This window comes from Leguminivora glycinivorella, chromosome 16, assembly GCF_023078275.1.
Source record: "Leguminivora glycinivorella isolate SPB_JAAS2020 chromosome 16, LegGlyc_1.1, whole genome shotgun sequence".
Lineage (NCBI taxonomy): Eukaryota > Metazoa > Arthropoda > Insecta > Lepidoptera > Tortricidae > Leguminivora > Leguminivora glycinivorella.
This window is the reverse complement of record NC_062986.1, coordinates 4,819,773-4,845,624: the sequence shown is the minus strand read 5'-3', so window position 1 is coordinate 4,845,624 and position 25,852 is coordinate 4,819,773. Positions and strand designations below refer to the sequence as shown.

Genomic DNA, 25,852 nt, shown 5'->3' with positions numbered 1-25,852 from the left:
AGTAAATCTATCAATAGAAGGCCCAAGATATAATATATGTTGTATGCAGTAATAGTAGATTTACCTATTGACAACTTGACATTTCCAAAATATAATTTTAGAAGATATTACATTATGTTAAGTTAATAGAATAAATCTTGTGGTGTCGAATGCTGGTGTTTTAAATTGTTGTAAAATATATTTGTCAGAATAATGTATGATTGCCGTATTTCATTTTAATTGCTTGCTTGTAAGTACGCGAAAATTATTTAGTTGTATTTAATGATAATATAAAAAAAATAAAGGCAAATGAAGATGAGAAACGAGTATGTATTAATGAAATCCAAGATTTATAGTTTATTTTTTATTTACTTTTAGTCTTTTATAAAAAGTTATACCCAAATGTAGATAATTATAATTAGGAATTATCCGTCCATGAAATTTATAAAAATATGATATTATGCAAACATTCTATGTCAATTGAATTTTATATGAATTTATACATCAATTTAAGTAATAGAGGTTGTGCTGAAGCAATTTAATTGCTTTTTATATACATTATTTTATAAGAAAAATAATATTTTGTGTAAATTTAAGTACAGTATTTTAAGATTTCGACCTAAAGTTATATCATCACATATAATTATCATTCTGTAGACACGAACACATGATACCTTACAAATAATTGTTTTGTTTTAATGTAAGTTGACACCACAGTAAGTATAAAAAAAACCTGGCATATTATATATTGAGGGTTTACTGGTGAAACCCGATAAGTTGAGCAAACTGGTTTTTTAAATTCGAACTATCTGCAATTTCCACAATGTTCTTATTTCAAGGACAAATTATCTTGATTTATCGGGGTTCACCAGTAAACCCTCGATTTATTATTTTATATTACGCGTAAATATTAAAATTGTCTGAAAATTATCTGTTAATTAAGGTTAAATTTTGACCAACTTGTTAGACTTGTTTATTTTTAACCGGGTGGCCTAGAGGTTAGATCTTTAGCTGCGTACGCTGTACTATTTAACCCCCGACGCAAAAACGACGGGGTGTTATTATACACAGTTATTCTAGTTTTTACCGTGGTGTCAACATACTATAAAACAACCACCGCATACGCTTAACTCCGAACTCTAAATAGATTGCTTTATTTTATTACTATCGTATTTAATTTTAATTCCACTAAGCACAATGAAATGAAGCAATTTATAATAGATTAAATACAACCAGTATGAGATAATGTAACAATATATTTACCTATTTAAGAAATGGCAATAATGTAAATTTTATAAAATATATGGCATGTTACTTTTCTAAATGCAGTTTTCATCATTAAAGTAAAAATCGATTCAATTGAGCATTCATCTAAAAGGGACGGTACAGTTTCATTTAAACACTATATTTCACATTACTAAGAAATATAAAACATTTCTTATTATAGCACTGGTCCCACCGCGAGCTAGTAAGCTATGAGCTATCGGCTATAAAACCGAACAAAAGATAAGCACTCCCGTGCAAATAAAAGAGACATTCACCGCTGAGCGAGCAACTATAAACATCGCCGTGTCTCTTTTATTTTATAGCCAATAGCTTATAGCTTACTAGCTCGCGGTGGGGCCAGTGCCAAGAGGCACTTAAAACTACATATACTCAGATCAATTGAGATTCTTATCACATAGATATACATATCGCTTCGATGTATAAAAACAACAAAAAAGTACAACCACTATTGTAAAAAAGATCAAATGAGATGCTTAGTCGAATCCATAATTTATCATTTTATCAAATAAAATACAAACAAAAAGTATTATAAAATAACTACAAAAAAATTCGATTACATTTGAGCCCAAAAGCACTTGAGACCTTTCTTCAACACTTTGAATGCCACGCCTTATTGTGAACATTATCGGAATGCACGAAGGTTGATATTAGGCTGAACCCGCGCAGTCCAGTTAGTTGACGTCTTTCGCGGGCAAAGGGTTATCTACTGTGACTAAGCTACATCGGCTTGCTTAATAATGAGACCTAACGACTTAACAACAGAAAACACTAAACACGAGTAGTAACTCTCATTTCATATTTGAGCCATTTCATATTTATAAAACATAACTTTTCCTTATAAAACTTACAGCCCTTTTAAACCAGTACAGGGCCACCGTCAAGAAGTTGCGAGCAGTTTCCGTCAAGTAGAACAAAATCTCGGAAATATCAGCAAAAATATAGAAAACTTCCATTTGGGAAATGGAAAACGAGTGTTTTAAAAAAACGAATATCGAATTTCACCAGATCTGGACGTGTTTGGTCTCATTCTTCTCAAAATCATGTGCTGATTCGATCCCGACGATTAAAAAATGTGTCCCAAATTTTCCATACAAAATTCGAGTTTCCAATACCTCACGCCTGTAGTATGTTCATACTAAAATCGCGACGTAAAGGAAAAAAATGAGGACACATTTTTGTATCGTCGGGATTGAATCAACTCGTGATTCGGAGAAGAATGAACCCAAACACGTCCTAGTGAAATTCGATATTCGGGATTTTTTTTAATACCAATATTCACATAAAAATTAAAAGTTCTTGATTTTTTTCAATGGTACACTTTTAACAGCTCTACTGTTTCCGTATACACAATAGCTACATACAATGCAAATATTGTCATAAATCGTCAACTTACCATAAAATTGGCTTCTAAACCAATCATATTTTCACAGCAATATTTGTCTTTCTTCCAACATGTGAGTAAGAGAGGGACACCAATAGTTGCCGGACACATGTGCCCCGTTTAAATGCCGCTATAGTTAGAGCTAGACTAACCCCTTAGTGGCGTTGAACGTAGCCCTCTGTTCCACGCCTCGGATCAGCGTCCCGAGCAAGCCTTCCATCTCGTTCGCGGTCTCACGCAGTTGGTTGTTATCGAACGACGATTCTGAAACGAATATAGAAAGCTTTTAGTCTTCAACAATTTAGTGTCAGAAAACATTGTTTTTATAATATCCCCAGCAAACGAGCAGACGAGCCGTCTAATAGGGAACTTAACTGTAATTCAAATAAAATATTTTATGCCATGCACGAAATAAAGTATAAGAAAAACCTGGACAGAAGTTATTTTTTAATCCAATTTTTATTTAATAAGTCAGGTAGAAATATATATAGTATTTGAGTTGACCGTGACGCGACTCGATTCGATTTCATATAAATTCCATATTAGCAAGTTGTTCAAATTCGTTTTGACAGTTCTTTAAAAGAAGCTGATTTGACTAGGATGCAAGTAGCCTATGGGTAGCAGTCATCTCCGCCCAGGAACATAAGCAGCATTAAGGAAGCCACTTATCTGTTGACCACCTTAAACAGAGCTTAATATTAACTCTTTTACTTTGAAATCCAGTTGAAACCAACTGCGGGAGATTCATTTCCGCTAGTTTTTAAAAATAGGTTCTAATCTTAGTGCTTTCTTTACAATACATCTAATTGTTAAAGAACAGTATGAGATGATAATGTATATCGTAGTCTTTTTTGCGGGGTAATTTAATTTAATATATGGTACAGAACTGTTGTGTTGTCTTTGCACAATGTCTACTGATCGAATGTCTGCCGACGATACGACGATAAACCGTTGTAGATGGACGCTCCCATCATTTCCATGCTGTGTACACGCGTGTCATCACGCACGCACACAGCGACAACTGTCTGAGCTAACAACCGCGACACGCACGCCGCCGCCGGCGGCTTGACGCTTGTTCGCTCTCTAGTATTATTTTCTTTATTTGAATATCTCTTTATTTACATGAACATATTTACATAATAGGCTACTAGACTCGTGTCGAATTTAGCACATCAAGTTATTGTTTTCTGTAGTATTTGACTTAAAAAATCAATATTTATGGCTTGCGGGCATTAAAAGTGCGTGATGACTGCGTATTTTTAATTAAAGATGTGTGTATGTTTTTTTTTTAATTATGGACTCCGAAAACGGTGTTGGCCAATGGAGTGACGTCACATAATTCAGATCAACTATGGAATTTAGAGGTAGTTATCAGATCTCCATAGAAGCAACCTCTATTGTATTAAAATTCATAGTCGTTGACGGGTGTGACAATGTGAAATATTTTTTTCTAAATATACTGACGTCATGTCATAGATATTCTATAGATTAATATGGCTGATGTTGTTTTTGCCTGATCAGGTAAAAGTAAACTTTAAATAATTTTTTTGTGGGTTTTTAAGTCGTAATAAAATATGATACTATTTTTTTTTCGTTTAATTAGACAGTAATTAATAATATAAGACATACTTTGAAAAAGGGTCAAGTAGCCTATTATATAAGAAACTAAGACTAAACTTAAAAGCTAGCTTATGTCTAAAATAGGCCCTTGAGGCATTGTACCAAGGATACTGGCGACATTTCCTCGCTGTATCGCAATGCTGATACGTTGTGCGAGGAAATCGCCAGCGCTTCGGCCACCAGTTACCTCAACCAGACGCTTCGCGATTTCTGTGATTTTCTTTATTTATACATAATTTTATTTTATTTATTAAAAACATGTTTACATGACCTTACAGTATAACCAAAGACATAACTCCATCTAGTAAGATAAAGTCTAAGAAAAAAACGTACCTCAGTACCATACAGAAAAAGGTACGGTGGCCTAGATGGCGTTGCACCTTTGGGGGACGCTCAGCTAGATGGCGCTAATATTAATATTTGATATTTTAACACATATCAAGCTAAGAATATGGGCCAAATTGTCAAAACTGAGGTTCAAAAGTTTTAAGCCTGTATCAAGAGATGGCAGTCTATGCACTGTGATTACACATTTTACTCACCATCCATAGCGAAGTTGTTGGTCAAAATCTGTTGTAACCGGTCCAGTACAGTGTCCAGATCAGCATTGAGTTCCTTCATCTTATCATTACTGGTTTCTACTGAGCGTATGTCAGCCGCGTATTTCTGTTCTGTGGCTGATATGGACTGGGATGTGCAGTCGGCTTGGTTAGGTAGGGTGATTTGCTTGCTTGCATGCTCAGTTTCTGTAACGGAAATATTAAATTTTTATCATTGGTATTGAGTGCCATGCTTTGCGTAAATCATAATCCATGAGGGACGGAATTGAGTCTTGTAGGACTTCTTACGATCTCTCCGAATTCCATCACCAGAGGTGCTCCTTTGGACATCAAGAAAAGTTATTCTGGAGTCCACACTCAGTACTCTAAGATCCTGGTAGAATTTCTAGCTCTTGTCGCTGTTCTAATATTTATAGGGACTTACCATTATACCAACTGCTGATATTAGGCTTGTGCCGTTTCGTTCGTTGATCGGAGCGCTCCGATCTCGTTCAATCGCTCCCACGAACTAGTTCGCTCTTTTAGGTCTTTTGCTCATTTAGTTCAGCCATACCAGCGACCACTACGGTCGGAAAGATCAGAATGAATGGGACCGAATAGTGTCAAAATGATACGAATAGACTCAATAGACCACAGATAGTAACATTTCGGGCCGAAAGGTTGTAAGTAACCGAAGTTCAATATGAAAACTTGACTTTTTTTGCTGCTCTGCTAAGTAGCTCTCGCTCTCGGTCGGCGCAGTCACACGCTCGTTCTCGATCCAAACCTAGGGTTGTAAAAAAACGGTTTTTTTTCTGGCTTGAAAAAAAAACATGAAAAAAAAACAGTTTTTTTTCTGGAGTATGTTTTTTTTCTAAAGTACGAAATCTCAAAATTTGCAAAGTAGTTAATACTTTTATACGGTTTTTTAGACTTAATGTTAACTATTAAACGAATTTAATGAAATAACTTTAATTTCTGGTCTTATAAAAGTAACATTTACGAAATCTGTAGTTTGTAGTTATCACTATTTACTGTAGGCAACACCACCGCCTCTCCACGCTGCACGCCGCATCGGGGATTCCCCAATAAACGTTTGTATACTGAATTAAAATGTACGTTATTGTTATTGAAACACGTTACAACTCACGAAAAACCGTTATTGTCGTATTATTTGTTCATCTGAAAAAAAACCATATTTAGAAAAAAAACCAAGGTGCTCGGTTTTTTTTTCATAATTCTGAAAAAAAACATTTGGTTTTTTTTCTATTTACAACCCTATCCAAACCGCTCGCGCTCGCCGATCCTATACTGAACTAAATGAGCAAAGACCGATTCTCAGAGCACGGAAAGATTCAGTTCATTTCGGTCATTGATGGGATTTTATTCCTAACAGTTCATAGTTCGTGAACGACACAAGCCTAGCTGATATCCCTCATAGAAACTGTAGATATACTGTCCGACTTGTGCACCAGCACAGGTTTTAAGGCATCTCCGGACACTGTCACTAGTGGCTCCTGTTTGGACATCACAGAGAAGTTTCCGGAGTCCAGGCTGAGTACTCTTGGAGGCTGGGTCAGTTTAGAGTGCTTGTTACTCTGTTCTAGTATATTTAGAGACTTACCATTATACCAACTGCTGATATCCCTCATAGAAACTGTAGATATACTATCAGACTTGTGCACTAGTACAGGTTTTAAGGCATCTCCGGACACCGTCACTAGTGGCTCCTGTTTGGACATCACGGAGAAGTTTCCGGAGTCCAGGCTGAGTACTCTTGGAGGCTGGGTCAGTTTAGAGTAATTGTTACTCTGTTCTAGTATCTTTAGAGACTTACCATTATACCAACTGCTGATATCCCTCATAGAAACTGTAGATATACTATCCGACTTGTGCACTAGTACAGGTTTTAAGGCATCTCCGGACACCGTCACTAGTGGCTCCTGTTTGGACATCACGGAGAAGTTTCCGGAGTCCAGGCTGAGTACTCTTGGAGGCTGGGTCAGTTTAGAGTAATTGTTACTCTGTTCTAGTATCTTTAGAGACTTACCATTATACCAACTGCTGATATCCCTCATAGAAACTGTAGATATACTATCCGACTTGTGCACTAGTACAGGTTTTAAGGCATCTCCGGACACCGTCACTAGTGGCTCCTGTTTGGACATCACGGAGAAGTTTCCGGAGTCCAGGCTGAGTACTCTTGGAGGCTGGGACAGTTTGGAGCGTTTGTCACTCTGTTCTAAAGTTGGGATGGGGCTGAAGAGATCGAAGGCTTGAGGGTGCTCAGGATCTGTGGTTGGTAGTGTCGTGTTGGCTGAGAGGTTTTCCTGTAAAATAATTATAGAAGAAATATAGTGCCCTGACACATGAGTAAAAGATTTAAGCCTCGGCCAGACATAGGGTGTTTTGTTAAAGCGATGCGCAATGCGCCGCCGATCCGCTCTGAATGCGCTCGCGCGGTCACACATAATCACACACAGCGCGCATTGTGAGCGGACTTGTATGAATATGGATTGTTAACCATTTAGCTAATTGTTTTATTCCAAAATGTTGTTTTTATATATCTAATGTGTCATTCAATACTTATTAGAAGTTTACAGTAGCAAAATACGTATAGGCTTAGAAGTTACCATACGCAGAACGCGCATGCGCCGCCGATCCGCTTTGAATACGCTCGCAATCTGCTCGGTCCGGCGCACCGCCATCATTGCGCTTCGCTAACGCTGCGCTCTCAATGTGTGGCCGAGCTTTTAAAGTTCTTTGTACGATTCACACTTCTATTACGATTATTTTGCGTGATTTTAGTTTCTAATCTAAACATTCTAAACTAGCGCTATAATTCTGAACACAGTGATTTGATGTTATGTGGCTGATACTAGAAGTAGTACTTGCCTAAGTAGAAACTTTATTTATGTACTGTAAATCTTGGTACAACACACGTGCGAATGGGTAATTTGCCACTCGATTCGAATTCCCTCTTTGCGTACTTTGCAATATAATATTTCGGTTTTTATTCGGCCTTTTAAGACCAAACTCAATAATAGTACCGAACATGTAACAGGTACTTCGCTTACCTTTAGTATTTTCAACCTATTTATTTGCTTGGATATCTGGCTCCAGTGCGCGTCCACCTTCACTCTCAGCCCCTCTTCTGGATCCTTTGCATCCTGTAACTGATTCGATAGCTCTTCTAGCGCTCTGGAAACAGTAAATAAACATCGTTTAATGTCAGTAAACTGATTTGTTTATCTCTTATAAGTACATGTACATATAAGAGGTTCGTAGAAAGGAAAGGAAGTACAAAACGGACTCGGCGCCACAAGCAAACAATTAGAAAGATTTTTAACAGATGCCATGATAATCTAAATCAATAAATTGCCTATCTGACAGGCAAGCAGGCTGGCGTGATAAACGACAGGTATAACGTCTGGCCGTCCTTTTCGCACTATTTGTAAGTACGATGGGGACGCACCAATGCGATAACGTTTATCCAACTAGTATGCTACCGCTGGATCACTCTTCAAGTGATAGATAGACATGCAATTTTTAAATTTTGATAAAGATAAAGATACTTTATTTGCATTAAACATTACCAGGTACATGATCTTAATAATATTTAGTGGTAGGTTTACATGCTTTGATGTTCTCATTAGCCCCTCAGATCAGAGAGCAGGTTTTTACAAGTTTGAATTACGAATGCAGGAATTTGAATTTGATGCGCTGGGTCTCAGAATATCCGAACGAATAGGAAAACCGAATAGGAACGTGGATCCTTGCAATCCGTGTAGAATTCTTATTAATTACCTAATTACAACTGTCTAAATAAGTAAATTATAATTGTAATCAATCTAAGCTGGATCCGCGTTACAGGATCGTTTAAGTTAGACCTTCCAAGTAGGTATTTTTTTGGCGCGAATTATCAGGTAGTGAGCATTGTATTTAAACAAAATAACTTACTTATTCTGGGTTTCTAGTTGCACTATAATATCCTGCAGCATACTCGCCGGGTTATTTTTCACATGGCCCGACGCCTTGCCCACTGTCGACGTGAACATAGTGGGCCTCTCTTTCTTAACTATCTCCTTCTCTTTCGTCATGCTGGTGGCTTTCTTTGTGGTCTTCTTTTTGGGTTTCTTTTTAGTTTTCGTGCAGAAGAAGAATCGTCGCATGGTTTTGATGAAACTTAGACATTCTTGGGGTTTGGTCTGAAATTGCAAAATACACAATGATGCTTATTGATAAATTGATGGAAAAAGATTTACTTATGTATTTTCTAATTTCAAAATCACCAGCAATGGTCATTATATTACTAATTAAGATAAGATTACCTAAAGAGGATTTTTAGTCATATATTTTTATGAAAAATGTGACATGAATTGCAGACGTGTCTGCTAATTAGAAGTTAAAAATTTAGCGTGGTTAGCGAATCGTAACTGGTGAATTTCCAATGACTTGTAACTCCGGTTGCCGTTTAAAAAGTTTAATACTAACGGTAGATGTCGCTACAGTTCCCATTTCTAAAAAAAATTCGCTGGCTTGGTTGACGTTTTGGTGGCTCAGTTGGCAGAGCGCTGAGTATCGATCCAGAGGCCATGAGTTCAAGTCTTACCCAAGGCAGACATTTTCCTCTTTTACATTTATTCTAAGCATCGTGAATCTTATCGGAATGCACGAAGGTTGATATTGAGCATCGACGTCTTCGGCGTTCAAAGGGTTGAATATTTTTTATAAATTTTATGTGTCTTTTCTTACCTCTCCATCGATAATCTCGTGCACTAAATGGGTATTCTTGTGTCCGCTGACCGTCGTCAAGTCCTTGTCGTACAGGTAGCACTTTTCGCAGAAGTACGTGTCACAGCATTTTGAGCATTTGAACTTTAGAACCTGTAAAACAACACAGGATATAAAAAATAATAGTAAGTACATTAAAAAATGCTGGAAACCTAGGCTGAGTTGGTGTCACTTCGAAACTGGAGTTACTTGGCAGGTGCAGGTGCCCAAAATGAGTTTTGACCTCCAATACAAGAGCACGCGAGTTTGCTCGGTCTTGAGCGCTAAACTAAAACAAATCCCAAGGATTCATCCTGCTCATTTGGAAGGTGAAATGGCAGTGAATTTTTGTGATCAGGTTTTCGATTGGAATTCAACGTTTAGTAAATGTGATGTTAAGAACAGTTTTTCAGGAATCCAATATAGTGTCCGTACCTGTATGAGTGGCTCCTGGCACTTGGCGCACGCAGCGCTGACGCAGGAGCTGTTCCTGCTGGCGCGCACGCGCGCGCTCACGGCGAGCCAGCCGGCGCGCGCGCACGACGCGCCCCACGTCGCTACTGTCCGCGCCGGCGCGCCCAGCATACCAGCACTCTAATGATAAAGAGTTGTTAGCAATTTAAATATTCACATACCGTTAATAATAATAATAATAAGCCCTCAGGGCAGCTTGTGGCGAGCTGAATGGGAAGTGGCGTCCCTTGGGTCCCATGCCCCCGAGAGTCGGTCAGATCCCTCCCTCTGGCTTGCCTTCATTGGCCGGCCGGAGTGAACACTGAGCAGGGGTCGCAGGACTCTCACCTCTGGCTTGCCTTAACCGGCCGTCCAGAGTGGGGTGCCAGAGCTTTATGCTTGCAGGGTGGAAGTGAAATATGCATAAGACGCAAGTTGGCACAGTGGCTGTTTCGTACAGACTGGGTAGAAAGCGGCGCACACCTCTCCACACCCTGAGCCGCTCACGCTATGTTGTGCCCTTGTCGCTCCGTGCGAGCGGCCGTTTTCGGGGACCCATATAGTGAGTTGGCGAGTCACCACCTGCCTATTTTGTCATGTTTTGTAACATATGAGTAAGGCAGGTGCCATAGTTTTTCCAATAGCACCGGTTACGAATCCACTAGCAACTCAACATAATAGCCCGGTTTCTTTTTGTACCTTTATCTTACAATAGTTCTACACTAACCGGGGCTTGTCCTTGGGTGCATTACTATAGTGCGGACAGGGATAATCGCTGGTTTGTGTCACATTACATTTAGATTAAATTGTTCTAAAGGGCCTCTGCGCTGTTGGCTTCGGCCCCACGTATGCCTTACAAAGGTCCGGGACCCCATGGTCCCGAGATATGTAAAGAACAAACAAAATAATATTAATAATAAAGACGTTTATTCAAAAGTTTGAACACAGGTACATTATAAAAGTACACAGGCATGCTTACAAACTAATTGAAAAGGTAGGTGGCTCAGCTAATGTCTGTGCCAGAGGGCACAATCGTTATTACGTGACATTGTTTCAAACGCTTTTGTGTAAAGCTGCACAAATCCATACTAATATTCACAGGGCAAGTGACAAAGACCCCCCTTCCCCTAAAATGGGGAGGAAGTTGGTATGGAGCATTCCACAAAACTTTATTTCGAATATTCTTTATACTTATTTTTTGTGTTATGCCATTAGTATTGTAACATTAAAAATATCACAATATACAATACAATACAAATACTCTTTATTGCACACCTCAATACACGAAACAACATAGCAAGTATAAACAACAACTTAAGAGGTAAAACAAGAGGCGGTCTTATCGCTAAAGAGCGATCTCTTCCAGACAACCTAGGTAGTGGAGAATAATAAATTTAACCTTGTAAGTAGGCCTTGTAACCTTGCAAATGTAACCTTGTAACCTTGTAATTTAACCTAGTAAATATAATACGTATTACTTAAAAATAGTTTTCTTTTATTCACAATATGTAAAACCCAATGAAGCCTTCAACTAGCTAGGGGGTCCATCCAACATCTAAAATCACATACCTTATCAAAGCAACTATCAATATCACTCTGTATCTGCTCGCATGGGTCACCCAGTAACTCTGGAAGAGCTGCCACATTCGACAGCAGGGCTGCCAGCCGTTTCGGGGAAACGCATCCATTGTGGTCCGCACAGCAGTTGGCCAAGGCTGCCCATTTGTCTGACACCGATTCCTCACTTAGGATGATAAGTAAAGTCTTAGCGGCTAGCACTCTGATTGGCTCTTTTCTGTCTCTGAAACAATATATCATTTCCTGGTAAATATCATAGATTCTTTATTAGCCACTTTACAAAAAGAACCAAGTTTGTGCTAAGCATCATATCATATTTTATCAGTATAAACTGGTTTCTCGCAGGTCATACAACAATCCTCATAGACATTTCTTTAGTAATAAGAGTGGTAAAATCTTGGATCCAGCTCTTGTAGGATGTGACAACGGCCCAAAGTGTCAACGACTTTAAGAACAAGTTAGACAAGCACAGTGCTAATTCTACAGAAGACTGAAATTTCTGCTGATGACTGGATACAGGCATTATCAGTTACTACAACTGCCTGCCTGCTTTACAAATAATAATAATATGAGTGACAGAGGTGAGAGGAAGTAGATTAGCATGGTATGGGCACGTACATGACGACATGTCTGGCTCAGTCAGTAGAGACCCTGCCTGCTGAGCCGCGGTCCCAGGTTCGAATCCCGGTAAGGGCATTTATTTGTGTGATGAGCACAGATATTTGTTCCTGAGTCATGGATGTTTTCTATGTATATAAGTATGTATATATCTATTTAAGTATGTATATCGTCGCTTAGCACCCATAGTACAAGCTTTGCTTAGTTTGGGGCTAAGTTGATCTGTGTAAGGTGTCCCCCAATATAAAAAAAAAAATGCGGAGGGATGAGAGCAATGTTATAAAACAAGTGGTAAATATGAAGGTGGATGAATACAATGGAAGTGGAAGGCCTAAGAAAAGATAGATGGAATGTGTGAACAATGATATGAGAGTGAAAGGTATTAGTATGGAAATGGCGGCTGATAGAGAGGAATGGAGGAGGATGATCTGCTGCGCCGACCCCAAATAATGCGAAAAGGGCAAGGGAATGATGATGATAATGGAATACATACTAATATAAAACAATGCCGATAGAAGTAGTAGTTATAATTTATGTTTTTTTTTTTTTTTGCTTTGGCTTTTACTCCCTGCCAATTTGCACAGGGTGAATTTGCCAATGTCAGTGTTGGCTTGGTGTTACCGTAGCGTTGACTTTCACACGTGAGGAGAATGTTCGGTATAATTTATGTTATCAAAATAGACCGATTAATAGAAGCATGCGCGGATCCAGGGGGGGGGGGTCATGGGGGTCATGACCCCCCCTGGAGCCTAAGTTGGCCATACAAATAGACCACGTGACCCCCCCCCTGGGGCCCCGGGCCTTTACCACGTGACCCCCCCCCTGGGCACGAAGCTGGATCCGCGCTTGAATAGAAGTTGTCATCCTAAAATATTCTGTCCTACTAAGCCTAGAAGCTAACCCTAAAAGTTTTATTTTCAAGATTCTGGTTTTGAAAAAGCACCTATTTCTTAGCAGAGCAGTATTACCAATCTAAAACTCACTTGTCATACACATTAAGCAGTAGATTGATCAACAAGTCGACTGCCAAGTCAACGTCCCCTGTAAACAGGCCTTCCTTCTCCGCAGCAAAGTAAATGTCGGCCAGAACTGCCTCCAGTTCCCCTGTGTCCAGCGATAAGCTGGTCTCTGATAAGCTTAGCTGATGGCGGGCAAACACTCCGGAACTGATGCGAAGGGCTGGAACTGTAAATTAATAATTTAGATGAATACACAGAGATAACAGGATTTACACGCAGTATGCTAAGAAACACATTTCATTGTTGTGAGATCATTTAAATCTACATTCACTAACAAAAATATCTCAATATGACCCTTAATATTATGAACATATTGTCATGGTTACGCAAATTCACACAATAATATACACTTAAGTAGCAATAGTCAAACTTCTGAAGCAATAGCAAAATAATCTTCATTCCTACAACTTGCTTAATACAAAACCTTCATAATTAAATACTTTCGCTGTTCAACAGTTAAATGTTCTACATTCCAGATTTATGTAAATGGAATACTAACCCCTAAGCTGTCTCTGCAGGGCAAACACCTTGAAGGCGATACGATATGCGCTGTATTTAATCCCGTTGTACTCCTCCAAAGATTCCATAATCTTACAGAGCTCTGGATGGTCATTTTGCTGCCTTCCAGTTGCTTCACTGTAAAAGAGAGTTGATAATGTTGATATTACTTCCGCATTCTTGTGCTGGTTTACTTAACATGAATCACTGACCACAACTGAGATGCTTCATATATAAAGGTATAAAATTTCATACAAATAGCTAAATAAACTTACAAGACACACAATTTTGAGTAAAATAGTTTGTTTTCCAGGATACTTACTCGATATAACACGGGTAACCTGCTTCATTTTCTATCTTTCTAAACCCAGTTAGGGCCATTGTGTATTTTAATTGTTATGAATGTTCATAATTTAGTTAAATAATTATAATTTAGAGTCATTGTCCGTCTGAAATATTCTCAGTCCAAAATATTGCCGACGATTCGACGAAATCAAACCGCCAGCATTTATTCAAAACTTTCCGGAAACTTTAATTTGACTGAATTTACACCAATGAAATTGCTTTTCGTATCAAAATCACAGAGAAGCTCCTATCACAGTAGCACCAAAATTCCAATTTTTTTTATACTTTCCCGTGATTGGCAGAAAAAACAAAATGTCAAGTGAAAGCATGTTGCCATATCAAAAAATAATCGAAATGAAAATTAAATTATTTAGCCTAATAAACCATGTTAGACAACATGCGAAAACTATTTAGAATTTTTGGTTTAATGGATTATTGAATATGCAAAACATATTCATATTATGTATTTTCTAAGTTTCGTATTTATTGTTATAAACGTAATAATGAGTAACGTATCTTCAATATTAAAATGACATGAAAATATACGCGATGCCGCAAAATTCACTTTTCTTGTTAAACCGGGATCAAACACCGCAATCTTGGCTTTATTCAGTACGTTTTCTTTGTCAAAAACATTGGCAACAAACTTTGCAACCAATCACAGTCAAGCTTTTATTGTTTACGTGACCGATCAACCAATAGGGGGAGCCTTTCCGAAATACATTCTGGCCCCCATTTTCTTCTCGTAAAAGGAGACGCCATTTTGCAAGCGTCAGTGGACGGCGTGTTGGGTCGGGTTTCCGAACTATTGTGGTACTAATAGCTCCACGACAATATTGTTATTGGTTTGTTTTAGTGTAATATGTCGTATCAATCTAGTGTAGCGCAAGATTCATTAGCTGCGGCTCAACTCGAAATGGCCGGTAACCCCAATTTATCTCTGCGTCGGCCATTCGACCCGGTCGCTCATGATTTGGAGGCGAGTTTCCGATTGACTCGATTTGCGGATTTAAAGGGAAGAAGCTGTAAAGTACCCCAAGATGTGTTGGGTAAACTTGTGGAGTCTCTTCAGCAAGACTACTCGCAGCAGGAGCAAGATCAGTTTATGCATGTGGCGATTCCGCGCATCGGCATCGGCTTGGATTGCTCGGTGACGCCGCTGAGGCACGGCGGGCTTTGTTTGGTGCAAACTACTGACTTTTTTTACCCTCTCGTCGACGATCCTTACATGATGGGTAAAATCGCGTGTGCCAATGTTCTAAGCGATCTCTACGCAATGGGTGTGACTGAATGTGACAATATGCTAATGCTTCTTGGCGTCTCTACCAAAATGACCGAAAAGGAGCGCGATGTCGTCATTCCTCTCATCATGAGAGGTTTCAAGGATTCTGCTCTGGAAGCCGGCACCTCTGTGACTGGAGGGCAAACCGTTATCAACCCCTGGTGCACCATTGGGGGGGTTGCCACCACTATTTGCCAGCCTAACGAATACATTGTACCCGACAACGCCGTTATGGGCGACGTATTGGTGCTCACCAAGCCTCTGGGCACCCAAGTTGCAGTAAATGCCCATCAGTGGCTCGACCAGCCTGAACGTTGGAACAGAATAAAGCTGGTTGTATCTGAAGAGGATGTTCGTAAAGCTTACCATCGAGCTATGGACTCCATGAGCCGGCTGAACCGTATTGCAGCTAGGCTGATGCATAAATACAATGCTCATGGCTCCACTGACGTTACTGGTTTTGGTCTGCTTGGCCATGCACAAAATTTGGCATCTCACCAGAAAAATGAAGTCTCATTTGTTATTCATAATCTGCCTGTAATCGCCAAGATGGCAGCTGTGGCAAAGGCTTGTGGAAACATGTTCCAGCTGCTTCAAGGACATGCTCCAGAGACTTCTGGAGGACTGCTGATCTGCCTGCCACGTGAACAAGCTGCTGCATACTGCAAGGATATTGAAAAGCAAGAAGGCTACCAAGCTTGGATTATTGGAATTGTTGAGAAGGGCAACCGCACTGCCCGCATCATTGACAAGCCCCGAGTCATTGAAGTACCGGCCAAGGACTAAATTGACATTTATTGGAGATATCTCAACTTTAAAATATCTATTTGACTTACGAGGCCTAGTCGGAAACTTTATTAAACAATTTGATTAATTGTCACAGGTCTAGGTCTCTGCATTTTTATGTTTTAAGTTCATTTTTCTCTATCGCTGATGTTAGTTAACAGACAGCCAGTCAAGATTTTATTTGTGAGAATCAATATAAGAAAGCTTTTAGACTTGATCTAGTTAGTATTTGGTGTTTATAATTTTAAGTAAGATTTATCACTATTAAAATTAAGAGAACAATTCCATTAGGTACCCATTAACATCTAACATTTGTTTGCAGCTTGTCAATGAGAACATTTCTGCAAATTGTGAGATAAGTATAATTATTAGAATAAAGTTATTTTTCAGTCAAGTGTTGTTTCATTTGTTACCTAAACCTAGATACCACCACTCCTAGATAAAATGGGATAACCATTCTGCTCAGCTCAGACCATTATAATTCTGTTCAGCAACTGAAACAATCCAACTAAAGCTTAACCAGAAATAAATGACTATTGTCAGGAGGGTACTGTTATTCTGATGTATGGAGTGACAGTTTAGTATGAATGACGAAAATAGTTCTAATGAAATTCCGCAACATGTACCATAGTCATATAATTATACCGGGTGCCTGGTAATTAATGGACAACCTTTTAACCACCAAGAGGGCACCTTATACTGGTCCAGAAAATCGTCATTTATGTTTAGTAAAAGTGAACCAGGCGACTTTTACTAAACCTTAATGTCGGTTTTCTGGACCACTATAAGGTGCCCTCTTGGTGGTTAAAAGGTTGTCCATTAATATCCATTGAAATTTTAAAAAGTATGAATATCTCGAAAACCAGGCGACTTTTACTAAACCTTAAAGTCGATTTTCTGGACCAGTATAAGGTGCCCTCTTGGTGGATAAAAGGTTGTCCATTAATTACCGGGCACCCTGTATATTTCTGGTCAGGCTTTACAATAGTAGGTATCTAACTTGAGTTAGAAGGCAGAAAATAATAGTTAAAGTCAAACCATGCAACACAAAGGCTTTGTATTATTTTTATGGTGCATGATACAATACTGTTAAATTGTAAGATTTTCCATTTCCTTGAACACGCGTAAGTACCATATGTGACCAGTGGACACAATCAAATGGCACTCTAGTTAATAGTCAGACATGGAAAATGTTACGATTAGTTTAAATTGTCCCTGTTCCTCTTTATTGAGTTTTCAAATAGAGCCTGACAAGAAAGATTGTTCACGCTTTTTAGAATATCGTATAGTAAGGGTCCCCCCACAACCCACAACTAGCGTCTCGCGAGCACAGCGTCGGGCCAACTGTATGGAAAAAGACGCCGCGTCAGGCTGTGTTGTCAATGTCATACAGTTGGCGCGACGCTACGCTCGCGAGACGCTAGTTGTGGGTTGTGGGGGGACCCTTAGTGCGACAGAGATAACTAACGATACGAGCACGAATGTTAGTGGTCTACGCGCCCCGCCGAAGTGACAGTCGTTCACGCTCTGTGACGAACGAAAGTTACTGGCTCTGTCGCACGGACTAAACGGAAGAGCGATAGAGAAAACTACAATGCGCGGAGTGAACGATTGTCACTTCTGCTAGGCCGGCGGACCTATAATTGCGAATTTCGGTTTTCTCAGTCCATTAATTCTTGCTCCACCGTGCCTTACATATTTATGGCCATTTTAATATTTGACATAGTTGCTTAATTAGCTCATTACCTAACAGTAAGTACAGAGAGCTACCCATGAGCCTCATCATCCGATGCGTGGAGATGGTAGAGAAGATCCTGAATAGCTGAAGGATCGTAGGGGGTAATTGCACAAAAAATCCCGATGGGTCGAAGTGTATCCGGAAGGGCCCCCGCATCAGATTTAAGATAAGATAACCGTAATTACGGTGATGTAGCGGCATACGTACAGTCGAGTTCATAAATATGTGTACATTTCTTCACCCTAACTCGTTGCAATAAGGTGAAAAAATATGTATACACATATTTGTGAACTTGACTGTACTGTAAATAGCCATACTTTGACCAGCACTTGCCATCTAACGTCTCATACATCTGAGTTATTAATTGGATATGATTACAATGGGTTCCATGAGCAGGAATCTTAGATTCTACATAAGATGCATTATATCATTAATTATGATTCGTAATCGCATAATTAAAACACCAGAATCATCCGTATATTTTTTATTTTCACTTCAGATAAAAAGATGAAACTTAACTAAAATTTAAACATGCATTTTATACAATTACAGATTAATCTACTTATTGCATTGTTAGCTGCTTACGACCCGTAAAAGTAGCCGCAGACTAATACAAAGAATATTATAATTTAGAATTACACAAATTCCATTGAATCAAACCTTAAAAAAAACCAAGAGTGAAAATATTTAAAAACAAAACTTACAAAAAAAATATTCTGCTTTTGCAATGCTTACTAAAGTATTAATATCTTTTTTCCCTCACTAGCTCGGAAACACGTGTTTTGTCCTTTAATACCAGCGGGTAAAAACGCATTTTATCCACTAGTGGGTAAAGTAATTTGACCTTGAATAAAGTCAAATTATCTGCTTCAAAATTGATAAAAGTAGGTGAATCTAGTAATAAAGATGATTTACCACCTGTGGAACTACTGGAAGCAGTGATAAACGCAATTTTTGCGTTGTAGTTTCCTCGCTTTCCTCGCTATAGTGAGGGGAAAAGTTTTGTGTTACACTCGGGTGCAAATATATTTTACTTCTCGTGTGTTAAAAAACTCGCAAGTTCAGGATTCTATTCTCGAACCACTCGCTTCGCTCGCGGTTCAACTATAGAATCCTTTCACTTGCTCGTTTTTCAATTCCACACTCGGCGTTAAAATACAACTTTGCCCCCTTGTATAACAAATAACTATTAGAATTAGGTACACAAATTCCATTGAATCAAACCTTAAAAAAAGTTTACTCACTGTAGGTACCTACCTACTGACCCAAGAGTGAAAATATTTAAAAACAAAACTTATAAAAAAAATATTCTGCTTTTGCAATGCTTATGCATATCTTTAAAAGTGGCTTGAGACAAAATTAATCTGATAAGATTCAATTATTAGGCAATAAGCATAATTTGACATAACCAATTAGATAATGTAAAAAAAAGATGTGAACTATTATAGTTCATTACAATCAAGATGATTATACCGCTTGTGAGATTTAATTGATAGTTCATTTTTATGATGTGATTAGATGGTAATGACTTTCTAGAGTAACCGGGTTCACACAAAGCGAGGCACGTCTCGAGGCAATGCGCTCACGCGGCAAACATCCGATGTAGACGTGCCTTCTTCTTGCCTCGGCCGACCAAACGCACACAGTGCCTCGGCCGAGGCACTTCTAGAAAGCACGTTTGCCTCGCGATGTGCCTCGTTCTGTGTGGACCCGGCTATTGGTTTGTAGACGTGTCTTGTGCTTGCCTCGGCCGACCAAACGCACACAGTGCCTCGGCCGAGGCACTTATACAAAGCACGTTTGCCTCGCGATGTGCCTCGTTCTGTGTGGACCCGGCTATTGGTTTGTAGACGTGTCTTGTGCTTGCCTCGGCCGAGCAAAACGCACAATGCCTCGGCCGAGGCACTTATACAAAGCACGTTTGCCTCGCGATGTGCCTCGTTCTGTGTGGACCCGGCTATTGGTTTGTAGACGTGTCTTGTGCTTGCCTCGGCCGAGCAAAACGCACAATGCCTCGGCCGAGGCACTTATACAAAGCACGTTTGCCTCGCGATGTGCCTCGTTCTGTGTGGACCCGGCTATTGGTTTGTAGACGTGTCTTGTGCTTGCCTCGGCCGAGCAAAACACACAATGCCTCGGCCGAGGCACTTATACAAAGCACGTTTGCCTCGCGATGTGCCTCGTTCTGTGTGGACCCGGCTATTGGTTTGTAGACGTGTCTTGTGCTTGCCTCGGCCGAGCAAAACGCACAATGCCTCGGCCGAGGCACTTATACAAAGCACGTTTGCCTCGCGATGTGCCTCGTTCTGTGTGGACCCGGCTATTGGTTTGTAGACGTGTCTTGTGCTTGCCTCGGCCGAGCAAAACACACAATGCCTCGGCCGAGGCACTTATACAAAGCACGTTTGCCTCGCGATGTGCCTCGTTCTGTGTGGACCCGGCTATTGGTTTGTAGACGTGTCTTGTGCTTGCCTCGGCCGAGCAAAACGCACAATGCTTCGGCCGAGGCACTTCTAGAAAGCACGTTTGCCTCGCGATGTGCCTCGTTCTGTGTGGAGTCGCTATTGGTTAAATATCTCCAGCCCAAAGCGCTTAACTTACTGAACACATACTTCATCAAGTCTATTCATATTGCTTGTTTTATTACTGAGAGCAATTTTATTACAACAAAATAAGTATTAAACTTTCAAATCTACCGAAACTGTTATTGATTACTGAAGTGCATTGAAAGATACAACTCCGAAAAGTGTAATATTTACTACTGCTAAGTAATTAAATTAATTACAATTTACTGGAATGAAATGTTCTTAAACTTGTCTTCTGATGACGACGGATGTTACAAAAACTTATAAAATAAAGTTATTCGTAAGATGGCACTTCAATGCCTCTTAAAAATAAAATCATAAGGGGAAAGGTTTATGCCTTTGGACAATTTTACATGTGGACATTGTTGATATCTTAACTCTTTAAGCCATTCTTAACCATACGCGTACAGCTTGTATTAATGTATCAGATCTTTAAGAGGTCTATAACCGCGAGGCAATGTGCTCGCCAAACAATACGAGCACAGTCACGCCCATATGTGATGATTTCTATTAGGTACCTTGTCACATTAACGTCTCGTTTGAAATGTCATACGAAATTGTCAAACGATTAAAAGCGACAAGGTACAGAAATCATCGCTATTTATGCCGCTGACTGTACACGCTGCCTCGGCCGTAGCACGTTTGCCGAGGAATTTGCCTCGCGTCGAGACTAGCTCTGTGTGAACCTGGCATTAAGGTTTCTATTTGTATCATATCAGTAGTGTCCACAGCTAAAACTATCCAAGGGCCTCTCCCCCCACACTTTGATATAGCAGAATACAAACGGTAATACAAAATGCGTACACTTGAACGTTCGATACCGAAGCACTACAGGTTTCAGTTGAGCGGGGAGTTGAGGCAGGGCCTCTTGCGCGGGCGCGGCTCGTCACCATTCTGCTCGAGGTGGCTCTGGTCCCGTTTCTTGGGGGAGTTGTTGTTCTGGAAATAAAATTTATTAAAGTCGCCGTCAATAGAAATTGCGACAATGTAAACAAACCTGTAGTCAAAATTTCGAACTGTGTTTAATTTCCTTTCTAACTCGTCAAGTACTGGCTAAACACTGTGTTATTTAATCAATGTGCATCTCATGATGATCCTAAAACAATCAAAGAGTGCTAGAATACGCATATTACATTGGCTGTAGGCTTGTGTCGTTCACGAACTATGAACTGTTAGGAATAAAATCCCATCAATGACCGAAATGAACTGAATCTTTCCGTGGTCTGTGAATCGGTCTTTGCTCATTTAGTTCAGTATAGGTTCGGCGAGCGCGAGCGGTTTGGATCGAGAACGAATGTGTGACTGCGCCGAGCGAGAGCTACTTAGCAGAGCAACAAAAAAAGTCAAGTCTTCATATTAAACTTCGGTTACTTACAACCTTTCGGCCCAGAATGTTACTATCTGTAGACTGTTCGTATCATTTTGACACTATTCGGTCCCATTCGTTCTGATCTTTCTGACCGCAGTGGTCGCTGGTCTGGCTGAACTAAATGAGCAAAAGACCTAAAAGAGCGAACTAGTTCATGGGAGCGATTGAACGAGATCGGAGCGATTGAACGAGATCGGAGCGCTCCGATCAACGAACGAAACGGCAAAAGCCTAATTGGCTGGTTTGTTTACATTGTTCGCAATTTCTATTGATGGAGACTCTACTGTAGCATCCAATTAGGAACAGGCTGTTTATTTTAGTACAGGATAAAGTAGTTTAGTACAGATAAGGTAGAAAATATCAGCAAGCCAAAATGTATGAAATGAAACAAAACAATTTTTTAGTATTTTGGGGTAGGTCCCATAATAAAAGTTGCCAAGCTGACTAAATAAAAAGCGTGCAGGGGGGGTTACCATGACGTGCTAAAGCCGTTCAGTTTAGGTTGAGAGAGAGGGACGGAGCTATGTAACTGCTATAGCTGTGTCCCTTTCTCTCAACCTAAACTGAACGTCTTTAGTACATCATGGTAACCCCCCCTGGTAATCATTGCAATGGTAATTTTATTTAAAAAAAAACAGAGTCCCTGAAGAAACATTTGTGATCCATATTTGGTATAAATTAAAACAAATTTAGCTGCCCTGCCTAGTTACAGGAATATTTTTAATTATGAGCAGATCAAAGTTCACTAGTTTATTGCTGGTGATCCTTGACCTGAGATCTGAGATTGATAACAAGTTGAAATGATGATAAACAGATATTGGTAAACTACTTTGATAGGTAAATAGGTATGAACCTTAAAGAACAAATAAATATGCTAAAACTAATAAACTTTTTAGTGCTGAGCACCAAGTTCATAAATACTACTGGTGATCAGAGAGCTGGTGGCTTGCTATTATAATGCAAAAGCATTGCTGTTCAGCAATGGAATGCTGCCAGCATCTTTAGCACGGCCATATGGGCCGTATTTAGACGTATTTTAATTTAGGTTAGTTAGTAACCCGTGAAGCGTCCTGTAGACACACGGTGTCTATAAATAGTATATAATTTACCCTCCTAAATTATATACTATTTATAGACACCATGTGTCTATAGGACGCTACATGGGTTAATTTAATTTTAAGTTAATTAATTTTAGTTAACTACTTAATGTTATTTACATTTACCTTTTTCTCCCACTGCTGGTGTAGATATCTTAGGAGGATATTTGTTTTTTCTGTTACTATTACTGCAAAACACAAAAAAAAATAGTTTAATGCATGTTTTAAGGTTAACCTTAAGGCCTTCACCTAAGGGGTTCCTGTTTATCAAAAGATATAATTGTAAACTTACTTAAAATATAAATGTAATCTCTAACAAAAAACTAAATTAGAACTAGAGAAAAAAACTAACAATTTTTAATCAATTTCATGGTACATAATAACAGGAAATAAAAGGCTTTTTATTTTATATTTATTTTATTTAAGGTTAATTCTTAAGGTCACATACCTAATTGAAGTTGCACACTTTCCCCCTTATTCATAAACATACTCTAAAGTTATCAAGCCAATAGTTTGTTTTTGTATATGTCGCAGTAAGATAGATAAAGCCGTTATATAGTTATAACCCTAGGGATATAATTATACGTCGTAACATAGTTAAACGAAAGCAATTAATTGCTATCTTACTAGGAATATAACTATAATACGTTACTAGTTTAGTCATATAGTTATATGACTGGATTCAGTTTAGTGAAATGATTGTAGGCAGGAGTGCGGCGGTGCGGCGGAGGTATAGTTATAACCCTAGGGATATAATTATATGCCGTAACGTAACATAGCTAAACAAAAGCGATTCATAACCATCTTACTAGGAATATAATTATAATACGGTATTTAAAATTGCAAACGGGACTTAATCGCGTATTACTATGTATTAAGGCCCGTTTGCAATTTTAAATGTGTGTAAAAATCGTGCAAGTTTAAATCAGTGTTTTAAAATACGTATAGCGGGACGATTTGGAATAACAACACCGTCACTGACGTTAGAACAAAGTTTTTTTTGTATCGAACATAGTACACAAGGTTTGGTTACTAAATAAACGAATCCAAGCTACATTAGTTCAAACGTAACAGTTAGGGCATGCTCCCGGTATTTCCCGGTTCTTAATTTCCCGGGAAATCCCGGTAATTTTATGGTGGCGAGAGGCACAATCGTACTACTGAACTTAATCCAGTAATATAACTATATTACATAACTAGAGACGTATTATAATTATATCCCTAGACTAAGTTTAATCCAGTGATATTATTATATAACTAAACTAGTAACGTATTATAATTATATTCCTAGTAAGGAATCGCTTTCGTTTAGCTATGTTACGGCATATAATTATATCCCTAGGGTTATAACTATACCTCCGCCGCACCGCCGCACTCCTGCCTACAATCATTTCACTAAACTTAATCCAGTCATATAATTATATGACTAAACTAGTAACGCATTATAGTTATATTCCTAGTAAGATAGCAATTAATCGCTTTCGTTTAACTATGTTACGACATATAATTATATCCCTAGGGTTATAACCATATAACGGCTTTATCTATCTTACTGCGACATATATAATTCATCCAAGATATCTCTTAAATTTTCAAGGTTGCATTATGTCAACAAACAAAGATGCACTGCACTTGTCTACTTCCATTTGAGACATAACCAAAAAATCTGGTAAACTATAGAAACAGTATTAAGCACAATTTTAAAAGCCTTACGATTGATTGAAAGTAATAAAACCATATTTACTCACTCTGTTCTGAAGGTATGTCCTTAGTGGGGAGGTATATCGAAGGTCTTTTAGAGCAGTATCTGATGCCATGATCCGTGTTGTATAATGTAAAGTTGTGTTCATCGTAAGATGGAAGATCCTTCAGGAACTCGATCACCGACTGGAAAAAAAAAGCCAAATATAAACACCAGCCATGCCTAGAACTAGCAATTTCGTGGTGTGGTACGCAATATGAGACACTCGATGGTTGTCATTTCTAACTTACCATTGTACGCTTAAATTTAAAAAAATCTGGACCACTCAGCGAGGAAACCAGAATTACACAAATACAATATACGTTGGACGAGAAATAAAGAAGTTGGATTAAAAAAATATAATCACTGCAAAACACTTGCAAGCCGAGCTCCAAAACCAGATGAGAATGACAGTCGCTGTGTTCAGTGTTGCTTACTAAAAAATTATGCAGCCGTTACAATATTGCTAGCGGAAATAATGAGCAAATTTTGAAGTTTGCTTTAAAGTAAATAAATTATATTTTTAAACATTACTCTTTACTTTAAGTCATAACATTACTATGATTATTAAATTCTAGATTTTTATAACTTTAATCATATGCTTCACAGATAAATTACAGCTACCATAAACATTTCATACCACAAATGAAAACTTTTACACAAGGTCACCGGAAGGCATAGATTTTTTCCTTCTGGCGGGAACTTAAAAAAACTTTTATAATTTTCCGTTATTTACGAAATTTCGCGGTAACAAAATGAAGCAAAGTTTAGTAAATTCTAATTTTAACAGAACTTATAACCCCAGTGGTAGACAAAACGCTCTTTCGGATATAAAACGGCTTCTAACATCTCGAGATCCCACAGCTCAAGGAAAAGGCTGCGGTTATTTGATTGAAGTACTAAGCCGTTACAGCAAAGAATCTGATCAAGGAACTCGTCTTGTGGAATATTTATTGGATAATGATATAACAGTCTTTCTGTGCGAAGTAACATCGAACTTGGATTTAAATTTATTTAGGTAGGAATAAGATTTGTTTTACTCAAGATTGTACCCTAATATTTCATCCTAATGGGCAACCATTACAGTTTTCATGTATCAATAAAAGAATCAATGAAGATACCTTCCAAATACCTACTAACCTACAATATATGTATATACATAAA

General features: G+C 38.7%; 3 protein-coding genes and 1 long non-coding RNA gene across 4 annotated transcripts; 1 reads left to right on the top strand and 3 right to left on the bottom strand.

Annotated features, from left to right (window-relative positions):
• Positions 1-1,772: 1,772 nt before the first annotated feature.
• On the bottom strand, positions 1,773-14,228 carry LOC125234578 (dystrophin-like). Its single transcript, XM_048140871.1, has 11 exons — positions 14,068-14,228; positions 13,747-13,883; positions 13,212-13,413; positions 11,602-11,833; positions 10,015-10,173; positions 9,562-9,693; positions 8,767-9,014; positions 7,884-8,007; positions 6,857-7,136; positions 4,810-5,013; positions 1,773-2,911 (listed from the first exon to the last, which is right to left on the bottom strand). The coding sequence occupies exons 1-11, from the start codon at positions 14,124-14,126 to the stop codon at positions 2,790-2,792; spliced, it is 1,899 nt and encodes a 632-aa protein (XP_047996828.1). The 5' UTR covers positions 14,127-14,228; the 3' UTR covers positions 1,773-2,789.
• Positions 14,229-14,846: 618 nt separating this feature from the next.
• LOC125234518 (inactive selenide, water dikinase-like protein) lies at positions 14,847-16,552 on the top strand. The gene has a single exon (XM_048140785.1). The coding sequence runs from the start codon at positions 14,953-14,955 to the stop codon at positions 16,156-16,158; it is 1,206 nt and encodes a 401-aa protein (XP_047996742.1). The 5' UTR covers positions 14,847-14,952; the 3' UTR covers positions 16,159-16,552.
• Positions 16,553-18,365: 1,813 nt separating this feature from the next.
• On the bottom strand, positions 18,366-20,605 carry LOC125234784. Its single transcript, XR_007178026.1, has 2 exons — positions 19,121-20,605; positions 18,366-18,556 (listed from the first exon to the last, which is right to left on the bottom strand). It is a non-coding gene; the product is annotated as an uncharacterized LOC125234784 (long non-coding RNA).
• Positions 20,606-20,614: 9 nt separating this feature from the next.
• On the bottom strand, positions 20,615-25,088 carry LOC125234783 (DET1- and DDB1-associated protein 1). Its single transcript, XM_048141180.1, has 4 exons — positions 24,940-25,088; positions 24,696-24,834; positions 23,074-23,135; positions 20,615-21,420 (listed from the first exon to the last, which is right to left on the bottom strand). Exons 1-4 carry the CDS (start codon positions 24,940-24,942, stop codon positions 21,319-21,321), a joined length of 306 nt encoding a protein of 101 aa, XP_047997137.1. The 5' UTR covers positions 24,943-25,088; the 3' UTR covers positions 20,615-21,318.
• Positions 25,089-25,852: the final 764 nt, after the last annotated feature.